General features: G+C 38.1%; 1 protein-coding gene across 1 annotated transcript in view; it reads right to left on the reverse strand.

Moving 5' to 3' along the window:
• ATG3 (autophagy related 3) overlaps positions 1–12,141 on the reverse strand; it is a gene marked incomplete at its 5' end in the record, with an annotated part of 22,393 nt that overhangs the window by 4,006 nt on the left and 6,246 nt on the right. The window contains 6 exons of the mRNA XM_010077233.1: positions 5,370–5,497; positions 6,171–6,326; positions 7,088–7,122; positions 7,641–7,722; positions 9,061–9,110; positions 11,129–11,236. Coding sequence (XP_010075535.1) covers positions 5,370–5,497; positions 6,171–6,326; positions 7,088–7,122; positions 7,641–7,722; positions 9,061–9,110; positions 11,129–11,236 — 559 coding nt within the window. The remainder of the gene's footprint in view (positions 1–5,369; positions 5,498–6,170; positions 6,327–7,087; positions 7,123–7,640; positions 7,723–9,060; positions 9,111–11,128; positions 11,237–12,141) is intronic.

Genomic DNA, 12,141 nt, shown 5'->3' on the forward strand with positions numbered 1-12,141 from the left:
AGAATTTTTTTTTTTTTTTTAGTTCTGAATAAAAGTACCCCAGAAGTAACTCTTAACTCAAGATGACTAAATACACTACATGCTCACCACTGCTTGTTCCAGGACCTGTTTGTAGATCACTTGAGCTATTAAATAGATCAGACATTTAAAACATCTAATAAAAATCAGCTATTTTACTTTCTGGTATATCAACAAACTCTTGAGGTAGTTCAAATTATATAAATGAGTTACTACTCATATTCCAAGTCAGAAATACTGCTGTTCCTGTTGAAAATACATTGAGATATACGGAGTTAAGACCATACGTTAAGGGGTTAAAAATAAGTTGGAAGAAGATGATTTCTTAGATTGATTGGATGACCCTTTATGCTCTCATCAGGAGTGTTCACTTCCATCTGAACAACCACTCTACTGCTTTGCAATTGACCAAAGCTGTCAGTCAAAATATTTGTTATTAACTTGACATTGGAATTCAGCACAGCTGACATAGTGACATTGTCAGAGTATCAGCTGTAAAGGAAATATATACCATCAGAAAGCAACAAATAAAAGCCTTCCTGACATATGGAGGGAAAAAACCTCATCAACATCAGAAATGATTCATTCTCCCTCTCCCCCCTTGCAGTTCATAGAGATAAAAGGCCTTCCACAGCACTTTCACTGAAGTGGACAGCAACTATAAGCTTCCACAACAGCGGGTAAAATGGAAGACTTTTTAGGACAGTGTACTTTCAAGAAAAGAAGTTACCTATGATTTTGATTCAGTGTCTGTAACTGCTCACATACAATGATACAGGTGTGGAAAAACCCACAAATGTCATAATTAGAAGAAACATTCAGAATCTGCAATAGTCAGTTAACCTTAAGATCTACAATTCACTTATCCTTGCAGGTGCCTCTAGTCACTTCCCTGCAGATAGCTACAGAGTACATAAGAAGGAAAAACAAGTTCAGAAGCCTATCATAATTTGTTCTGAAGTAGAGAAAAATAAACCCTTGGAATTAGTGCAAGTAATTCAGATCTAATTGTGAAAGTGTTACCTAGTTTGATAGTCCCTTCATAACACCCACATAAAGTTGAGAATTGTGATTAAACCAGTCTGCAACAATTAATGAGGAAGTAGCCTATGTTCCTTCCAGTACCATAAAAATGCTGACAAGAAACACAACTTTGAGCTAAGCTGCAAGATGAACAGTTTCAACTAACTGCTCAAAATAGAAGCAATCTCAAGCAGCTGAGAGCAGCACCAGACTACTGTTTCTTTCCTTTCTGACGCATAACATAGGGAAATACACGTCACAATAAACAGCCAAGTAAGTTTAGGAGCATCCAAATACCCTACATTACACAATTCTTGTAACCTGCAGGGAAGCAACAGCATCAGAGTTAGCTAAACACTGGTACTTCCACTCATCTCACTTTGGAAAGTAAGAGAACATACTTAAAACCTCCATTTTAGATATACTGTTAGCCTCTTTCTTCACAGTCTCAAGATGACCTTTTCAAACCTTTCTGATATTAAACAGTTGCCAGTCAACTAGATTGCTTCTTGAGAAGGACTAGAGAGTTTCCTCCACATTTAAAACTACCAACAGATCTGTCTCACTGATATCAATAATCTCTTTCATGCCTAAAAGACTAATTGAAACAAGTGCCATGCTGCAAACTATTTCTTTGGGTGTAGATGTGAATTATATAACAGAAGCACTGGCACTTCACCGGCTGCAGAGGAAGAAGGGAAAACACACACACACAGAGTTCTCATCCATGAAGACTCTCAATCCAAATTCACAGACTAGGATTAAATTTGTTCTTACTGTGCAAAGGTGTTTGCAAAATTAAGACGATTACACTGCAGTCACAACCCAGTACAAAAACCAGAAGTCTACCTAGCCAGTGATGGGTGTTACGCCCAAATATCTCCTCGTCTTTGTTTTTTCCAAAAGCGCCCTCCCAGCCTGTATCAATCAACAGGAGCTTCTTCCCAAACAAATTTATCAGCAGGGCTTCCAGCAATCACTAAATTAAGCCTTGGCTTCAGGCTTTTTTTCCCTCCTCTTCTTCTATTAATCATCTTCCTAGTCAGTCTGTCAAGAATTCCTATATTCATCCCACCTGACGCTCTCTCAAAAAACACTAGTTGCACAAAAAGATGCATCAATTTTTTTTTGTCCAAAACCCTGCAGACAACAATAAGACAGTCACAAGTCACTAACAGGTTGACATTTGACACTGTCCTGCACAACATCCTTGTCTCTAAATTGGAGAGACATGGATTTGATGGATGGATCACTTGGGGGATAAGGAATTGGCTGAATGGTCACACTCAAAAAATTGCAGTCAAGGGCTCAATGTCCAAGTAGAGACTGGTGATGAGTGGTGTTCTGCAAGGGTTGATACTGGGACCAGTGTTGTTTAATATCTTTGTTGGCGACACGGACAGTGGGATAGAGTGCACCCTCAGCAAGTTTGCTGATGACACTGAACTCTGTGGCACAGTTGACATGCCAGAGGGATGGGATGCCATCCAGAGGGATCCTGACAGGCTTGAGAGGTGGGCCCATGCAAACCTCATGAAGTTCAACAGGGCCAAGTGCAAGGTCCTGCACGTGGATCAAGGCAATCCCAAGCACAAATACAGGCTGGGTGGAGAATGGATTGAGGAGAAGGACTTGGAGGTGTTGGCTGATGAGAAGCTGAACACAAGCCAGCAGTGTGCACTTGCAGCCCAGAAAGCCAACCACATCCTGGGCTGCATCAAGAGAAGTGTGACCAGCAGGTTGAGAGAGGTGATTCTCCCCCTCTACTCCACTCTCATGAGACCCCACTTGGAGTACTGCATCCAGCTCTGGAGTCCTCAGCACAGGACAGACACAGACGTGTTGGAGCAGGTCCAAAGGAGAGCCATGAAGGTGATCAGAGGGCTGGAGCACCTCCCACATGAGGACAGGCTGAGAGAGTTGGGGTTGTTCAGCCTTGAGAAGGCTCTGGGAAGACCTTCTAGCAGCCTTCCAGTACTTCAAGGGGGTCTACAGGAAAGACAGAGAGACACTCTGTATCAGGAGTGTAGTGATAGGATGAGGGGTAATGGTTTTAGGCTGAAAGACAGTAGATTTAGATTAGATATTAGGAAGAAATTTTTCACTGTGAGGGTGGTGAGGCACTGGAACAGGTTGCCCAGAAAAGCTGTGGATGCCCCATCCCTGGAGGTGTTCAAGGCCAGGCTGGATGAGCAACCTGGTCTAGCGGAAGGTGTCCCTGCCCATGGCAGGGGAGTTGGAACTAGATGATCTTTAAAGGTCCCTTCCAACCCAAACCATTCTATGATTCTATGTTGACATAATAAGAGTGGTAAATTCATATAAGTTACAAGAATATCTTATTGGATCAAACAAAAGGCCTACCTCATCCTACTTATAAGTACACGCTCAAGAAAGAGGCCAGAATAAGCATGTAGGAATGCTTCCCCTGAAGTACTACTAGTACTACAGTATGTAACCTAGGGACTTTCTAATTCTGGAGTATTCTGATAACTTTAGTTTTAAGAACTCTTGACATTTTTTTCCTTCATTAGTATCATATTGCTTATAATAAATATTTAGTCTAATTAGATACTGTGTGTAGAGTTTAATCCTTCTTCTGTCTTTCAACATGCCAGCAGTGAGTAGCATTCAATGCCATCTGTTTTATTACTAGAAGAAAACTGAACACCTATTACTTCACATTCTGTGCCACTCATGATGAAGGTCACTGAAATCATAACTCCCTCCTCAGCTGTCTTTTCCAAAGCTGAAGGGTCTCATATTATTCAATAATTTATTATAGGAAAGAGCTTTATAATCTCAGTTATCCCCGACAGCCCCTCTGTATCTTTTCCAGTTTTAGTCTTCCATCTCACAGACCACAGAACAGATTACCAGAGCTGTACTGCAGTATTCAAGATGTAGGTGGTCTCAGAGATTAGTAGAGGCCTTATGCTGTTCTGTATCAGGAAAAGAATAAAGAATAGAACAGTCTTCCAAGTTCTGGTTCCTGTAGTGCTCTCAAGCACTGAGACTGACATTTTCACAGGTCTGTTGTGTTAGTGTAGACTTAAACCTGAGGATTTAAAGACCAACAATAAACTTTACCACTTTGAAATTTTCTACAAGACAGCTAAACTGTGGAAAAAGCTACTTCCCAGTTGCACAATGGCATCTCTGCTCAATATCGTCCAGATATAAACCTGACTGCTTGGTGAAAGCAAAGACTGTTGTAAAGCAGTAGTTAAAGAATTATGAATTGGAAGAAACAAGATACAGATTTAAAAAGAATGAATATACATCCTCACAAAATGATCAAAAGTAGCCATAAACTACTTGGTGCAAAGCTACTTTGCTCTCTTTCTAAAGAATGGTATACCCTTCCCAAGACTAATCTTATGATCAAATAATTCCTAAACCCGAAACAAGAATTGCTTGTCAACAACAAATTGATTACTCTGTGATTCTATTTGACCCCTCAACTAGTGACATGGACCCCAGAAGTGTTTAAGTCAAAAGAAATTACAAGACTTAAAGGGGCAATCTGGACTTTTTTTTTTTTTAAACATACGCAAGACTACAAAGGGTGTATCTTTTTTTAAAATGAGATAAAAAGCCAAACTCATATCTAAGAACTTCATACTATCAAGAAGCTGAGGAGTTACACTGTTTAAGATACTGGTTCTGTATCACTAAGACACGTAAAAGGACGTTACGGCCTACATCTAAGATGAAAGGCACCTTCCAAAGACCTAGAAAAAAACCAACTGTGCAGCTAGTCCAACTACAGACTCCCTATGTCTTGGGTGAGAAATGTGGAAAATACAACAGAGAAGACCCTAAAAACACAAGTGTGTTTTGCACTTGTGTTCAGCACATACTTCAGTGGGGCAATTATAGGACTTCTATTATCAGAGTAAAAGTTCAAGGATTTCGGGGGGAGAAGAACATATTTATTACAAAATAAGGAAGAGTTATTTCATCTTCAAATAGCTTTTTCTGATCCCAAAGTATACTTTACTCTTTTACCCTCCCAAAAAAAGCAGCAAATACAAGTATAGGAGAACTTTCTTTTATAGCGTTCTAGTAGTCTGCCATCTTCTGGAGTCTGTAGGGAAGTGGAATAAAGCTCTACAATTCTGACTGCAGAATACACTTGCAGCAATGAGCACTGGAACAACTTCAGAGAATTGCAGATATCGTCCCTTCATACTCCCTCAGAAGCTAACAGACCACTATAGCAGCCAACTATGGAAATACGTTCAGAAAACTGAACCCAGTCCTTAACAAGATCAGCAAAGTTCCTTTTGTCTGCATGCTGAATCAGACCAGAAACAAAGACCTACCTGCATGGATGAACTGAGCACATGGGAGGTGGAGGAAGATGAGGGTGGTTTTCAATGGTCACTGTTTTCTTGACGTGATCTTGACTAATATCTTCATACATATGCTCTACTGTTAAAGGCTGCCGTTGCTATATGGGGAAAAAGGAACACGAGAACAAAAGCATTACTAACAAAGAATTGCTGAGAAGGAGCAAAAGATTCTAACATTATCAACAGACAAAGCACCATAAATTATAAGCATCTAATATACAACAGTTCTGAAGGTACACTGAAAGAACTGTGTGTGTTAAAATCCATATGGTGTAGAAATAGTACTGCACACATTTTTGTTTTCAATATACCAGGTGAATTGTAAAGTCAATATATTTGAGAACCATCTAGGTTCCCATCTAGGTATTTGAGCTGTAAGCCCTAAGCAACTTTAACTCAGCAAACTTAGTCATTAAAGGGAAGAGTGATTTATCTAATTCTTTCCCTCTGGAGATTATGAGAACAAATACTTGCTTACTTGACTAAGTTTACTGGGGTTATTACTAGCTCTACAGAGCTAACAAAATCTCAGATAGCAGAGAATGATTTCCTTCCTTCCAAATGTGCTCAGTTATTGAGCACGATTTTCAGTTAAATTGTTCCTACTTCCTGCAAGTACCATAAGTCCTGTCTGCAACCCTGACTATATAATGGTTTTCTCACCACTTTTTACTTCAAATTTCTACTGTGAATAAACAACAAAATAGCCTTGCTATTTGACATGGTGAGTCTAATTTCACAGAAGTGGGGAAAAACCCAGCATAGCTATACCTCATCATATCCAAATAACCAGAGCCTTGGAGTTTGGTAATATTTGTCATATGTGATGTAGAGGTCATAAGTTCTAGTCTGTAGAATAGCATCTTCCCCTCCAACATCAACTTTAGCTTTGTTAGCTTCTACAATCTGTCTTGTGTCAAGCGTTGCCTGGTTCAAGGTAAAAATGACAACATTAGTATAGTCTTGTTTGGGTTCCCTCCTTTCCCATCTTAAGTAGTTACATAAAGCTGTAAAACTAAAATTAATGTTCTTAAATTAGCATTAAAAAACATAAGCTTTTGGGTTTTGTTTTTATCTTTAAATTAGGAGTAACAGTTTCTTTCCCACCACGTAGTTTTTGGTGGTTTTTTTTTTTTTTTTAAAAAGGTCAGATTTCTTAAGGAAGCATGCAACTACATTGTCACATCCCCCTCCCTTTGTTCACTTTTGAACCTAACAGACAATTCCACTGAAATTCAGAAGTCAGAGGTCTCAGTTTATGCACGTTCATGAAGACCTTGGCAGAGCATCATAAATAATGATGCCCTCTGTCTTCTCTCATGACAGTCTGGTGCATCAGTATAATCCATTGAACCTATAAGCCACTCATCCTCCATGTGTAAGCTCTGAGAACAACCACTGCATTATTTACCTCTTATGAGGTAATACAGCACACAGTTGTAAGTAGAGCAAAAAGGATCATCAAAAAAAGCAAAATTACTGTGACCAAAATCTTTCAGGACCTAAGAGATAAGATTACTGCAGTAGGTTGTCAGGAGACAAATCGATAGAGAACCACCAGTCTCAGTAATCCCACTGCTCATAACAAGCTTGTTATGTCAGACATTTGTCATCATTATTTTTACTTTGCTTGTGCTCATATTGGTAATAAGCATTGTAACAGACAAGACAGAGAACTGTTCACTCACATCATCTGTTTCCAATAGCCCACTTTCTTCATATTCTGAAAAGAAGACCCATAAAATTCTGTGTTCAGCTTATATCTAGTCAACATATTTCTCATTCATAAACAACTCCTTTAAAACAATCTACATGCATCTGAAGATGTTTTATCCAGGTAGACTTCCCAATCCGCAAACCAGACTATACCTTTTTTTAATACAAATTTGACCAAGACTACAGTAAGTACATGATGAGCAATAAGTGGTTTTAAGTAGGCATACTGAGTATAAGGGTAGGTATGAAGCAGGAAGGAAGCTGTGCTAAATCTCTAATTTATACTTCCTTGGACCTGTTCTGCTACTCAAATTAATATCCCAGTCACTAACATTCATGCAGGTTTCAGCACACAAGACAGCGTAAACATGCATCAATAAGACCATACAAAAGCTGATACAGAGCATATGCCTGCTGAATTTTCATCACGCATTCCATAAAAAGGGAAGAGTAGTGTTTTCTTATAGGGTACCGCTTTAGTTAAAGCCTGAAAGAAAGCACATCCCACCTAAATCAAGGAAATACCTTCCATGTCTGCAGCTTCTCCTTCATCTTCCTCATCATCATCTTCGCAAGATGCTGAACGCTCTGGTATTTTTATATCATCCTTTAGAAGTTAAATTGAAAACACTGCTTTAAAGACTGCTGCATCTACACAGCCCAACAGCCCCAGCAAATTTAAGGTGTAAATCCAGTCAATACATAGAGAGAACCAGAAAAATAATTTCTGAAATATTGAGAACTATATTGAACTCTGATATTTGCTTATTAACTGAACTTAGTTTCAAAGTATAGTATGACACTAAAAATTCACTTTAAAATTCTTTGACTTTGTAATCTGGAATGCTTTAATTCCCAAGCAAAGAAGTATAAACATGGTGTTAAGCAGCCCGTAATTTCTTCTCAAAAAACCCACATATCTCAAATGAAAGGCAATGACTGAACAGCTATGACTAAACATGTAGGTTAAGATTTTGTATGTCCTAATCCACAGGCAACTGTGCAGCAGTTATAATGGAATCATAGATTATCTCAAGTTGGAAAGGATCCATAAGGGTGATCAAGTCCAGCTCCCTGTTCCTCACAGGACTACCTAAAACTAAATCACATGACTAAGAGCATCGTCCAGTTCCACAGCTGTTTTTAACATACAAGACAGTGGCATGCTGGTTACAATTATTCAGTAGCATGCGGCAGCCCATTCTCTTTCCCACTAATTTTTAGAATCCAAAGCTTTGTGCTTGGATGGTTTAACAAACTCTCAGTGCACAGACAGAACTCCACTTTAACAACCAACTTATCCTTAAAAGCATTGTGTCTCTCTGATTTTCTCCACATTTCTTAAAGATGTTAGCTAACACATTTCCATTTCAAGTACTTCCAACTGTTCTCAGTTTCCTGAGGACTTAAGTTCCAAATTTGGCTCCTGCTGCAGAATGACTTTTTGGAAATGTGTAGAAACTGATGACTTTGTAAGACACATACATTTAAATAGTTTTATTACTTTTAAACTTTATGGCACAACCCTGTCAAACAGGACCAAAACTCTGCTTGCAGTAGTTAAAGATTATGAAGAAATACTTTATATCCCTACATTATTTTTCCATATAAAAATTTATTTACACTGGATCTCCAACTATTAGTCTCTTCAGACACAAAGGTGTAGTATCACTGTAAACTGAATTACATTTTTGGTTTGTAGAAGCCTGGCACATGAGTATGCCGGCTAAAGACATTCTAAAAAGAACACTGCCTCAGTAAACACACAGTAATAAGGTGATGTACATGCTTAGACAAATATAATGGGCTCTGAAGGTTAATGTATATCTGCAACACACATAGTGACAAAGTATATTTTAATCTTTCACAGGCAGTACTAGATTGTTGCAGGTAAGACTTCTGTTACCTTTAGGTCCTGTAATAAAGCAAGAGGAAAATGTAGTACCTTACTGTCTAGTGTGAGCTCCTTAACTGCTTCTGTTGCACCCACTATACCTGTTAATTGAATGAGAAGTTTGCATTAAAAAAGCTTGCTTCTTTGTTACAGATTAGTATAGAAAGAGGTTGCAAAGATTTCAGAAAGCAGCATATCATCTTTCCAAATTACATCTCAACAGTTCTGATATTTGAAGGGCTGTTTATTTGGTTTTGGTAGCATACTTGTTGCTGGATATCTAGAAACAAACCATATGAGTAACATGGAGCACAACAGCACAGCTCTTGCACATCACACAGATTTTGTTGATGGAACAGTGCAAAGTAATTTGGATTTTTATTTTAAGGAATTTTTGCCAAAAAGCGAGTTCAGGATAAGCATTCATGTCACAAGAATGGAACTCAACTTCAGGAGCAAGGCATGCATTTATGAATATTTCTGAGCATTTTCAAGGAAAGCAATGTGTTCAGGACGAAGCAATAATGTAGCAGAACACTCAGTGTTTTCAGCTGAGAGGAAGCAGGGTTAAAAAACATCCCAAATCACACTAGTATCGACTCTTGAGTTCCTCCCCATCAGCTTTCTAGTTCTACTGCACTCTCAGCCAGTGCCCTTTGGGATACTTGACAAGATTCTGCTTTGACACAGTAAATTTATCTAATTAACTCTTCAGCTGAAACTAAGTTACATCATTATGGAGAATGAACCTGGAATCAAGTAACTGCTCAGTGGAAATAACCGTTTAAAGAAAAGCAACACCATTTGAATGATGCTTGGAAATAATGCATTTCTAGTGGTTGTGTGTTCATTTACATATGTTTTTTCCTACCAGAAAAAGTGGTGTTATAAAGGACATCTATACAAGTGTGTGGAAACAGACCTTATCATCTCCTTTGACAGTGTCTGGACACCTAGTCAGGTCTAGTCAGAGTCTTACAGTTGTGCTACCACAGTATGTTGCCCAAACAGTCACCCTAAGAAGAAAAACTTGGCACAGAAGAGTCTATCCACAATAAGGATGGGAATGCATCCTTAATTCAAGGATATGACAAAGCTTTGTCAAACTATTTCTTTGGTGCAGGGTGTTCAGTCATGAACTGCAACACATTTAGGAATTGCCAGTGATGAAAAACATCCATCTACAGAAACAAAAGGTATCTTCTCCCACCCTTTTTCTCCTCAGCCTGGCTGAACTATTTAGAGGACTTCTTCCACATTACAGCAAAAAACTTACACCAAAGAAAGTAAAAACTGAGTGGAGTACCTTCTAGGTTTGGAAATGGTGGTGAAAATATCATTGGAACACAGAAGTTTATTAACTCATGATAGAACATGAAGAAACAGACTAAAACTAATAAAATCGCCACTTCTTATAAAAGAACAAAAGGATTTATGAGTGCTAGAAAAGCTAATGAGATAGATTCATGTAAACAGTAGTTTTTAGACTTCTTTATAAACACAAGCTCATCTAAGGACTTAGTGTAAAAAAGGAACATCTCCCACACTCATTTCTACACTTAACAATATTTTCTTTTTTAGTCCCCCTCACCTTCCCCCAGTGACCTCAGATACTAAGATAATAGCTACAGTCTAATGATTCCCCCTTTTTGCTCAACCCAACAATTCAAGAGAATGGGAAATACTGAAATAGCTAAGTTAGTTGAAGTCATCATTAAGAGAAAGGTCTCAATGTGCTTCACATGCAATCTTACTAAAAAAGAAATTTGCATATTCTTAAAACAAGTAATTTAAACCAGCATTCTCTTCACAGGAACTCCTTATTAAGAAACGAGTCACTACACCACTCTTTTTTTAAAAAAATAACTTCCTAAAACTTTAATAAGAGAATTCTGAAATCACTTATTGTCAACACCTCTAAGAAAGTAGCCTGTTTCAAGCATATACAGGCACACAGTTAAACACCTGAGCAGTCATGTACCAATCAAGGGGGTAACTTCTTCCAGATTAGATACTAGTCACAGCCATCTATGGACAAGAAAGATTTCACTTTCTAAGAGCTGAAACTGAAAAACTTTTATATTACCAAACTCTAAGTCTGAAGCAAGACACTGAATACCTGCATTGTGAAAGGTGTCTACCCATCCCCCATCACCATCATCTTCTTCTATAATTGCTTCCTGCTCATCTGAGTACTCCATCTGCTTACACCTTTTGTAGCACGGCACTGCAAAAAATTGCAAAACAAAATCAACACAGCCATTCCTACACAAAACCAGATTGGAGCAAGAAATTATCCTATAAAGCCTTCTGAAATGTGGTATTCTCTCATATATCCTTATTTAAGGAATCCTAGAGTTATATTTCAAATGCAAAAGCATGAACTTAAAAAAAAAAAAAGCTGAAGTGCTGTACCAGATATTGTTTTTCACATAGAGTACAACACTTTCAGTGGCCTGAACAGAAGGTCATTCTTCTGTCACCTGTTAGAGCATTTTCACACAAACTCATAAGGATTACAAAATAATTAACTTGTCATGTCTCAGACTGCCTATAACGTATCAGTTTTCTTCACAATGCTAAACAACTTTTAGCCTAAGTACAACTTCGCATGGATTAGCATCAGTTTACTGAACTGATTTATCTTTAGAATTCTGCTAAAAGTTTGCATCAGCTATTTATGCGATATATTTGGTATGTTTAATTATAAATTAACACCCAGAAATTTAGAAGAGGTTAGAATTAATGTGTTATTTAGAATAACTTCAGTCATATGCATTACAGAGCCATTCAAGTACAGATTTACACCAAGTTTTCAGAAAATAGTCAAAGAATATAGATCTGATTAAGGCCAAATAGATATTTTCCAACATCATAAACAAGGACTATGTAAAAAATGCTCCTTTTCTACTAACATGAAGAAAAAAAAAACAAAACAAAACAACCTGCCAGTATGAAGTGCAGAATTTGTAAATTGCTCCTAGACCTTTCAGAATGGGAGGAAAGGTGTGTGAAAGCCACAGTGCAGAGAAGTCCTCCAAAGACTTCCAACATGAGGTCTGTAGGATGGCCCCTGGCCTTACCCATAGCCCACAGCTTTTACTCAGGTAGTAGGCCAATGTGTCACCATCA

This window comes from Pterocles gutturalis, unplaced genomic scaffold (assembly GCF_000699245.1).
Source record: "Pterocles gutturalis isolate BGI_N339 unplaced genomic scaffold, ASM69924v1 scaffold28223, whole genome shotgun sequence".
NCBI lineage: Eukaryota > Metazoa > Chordata > Aves > Pterocliformes > Pteroclidae > Pterocles > Pterocles gutturalis.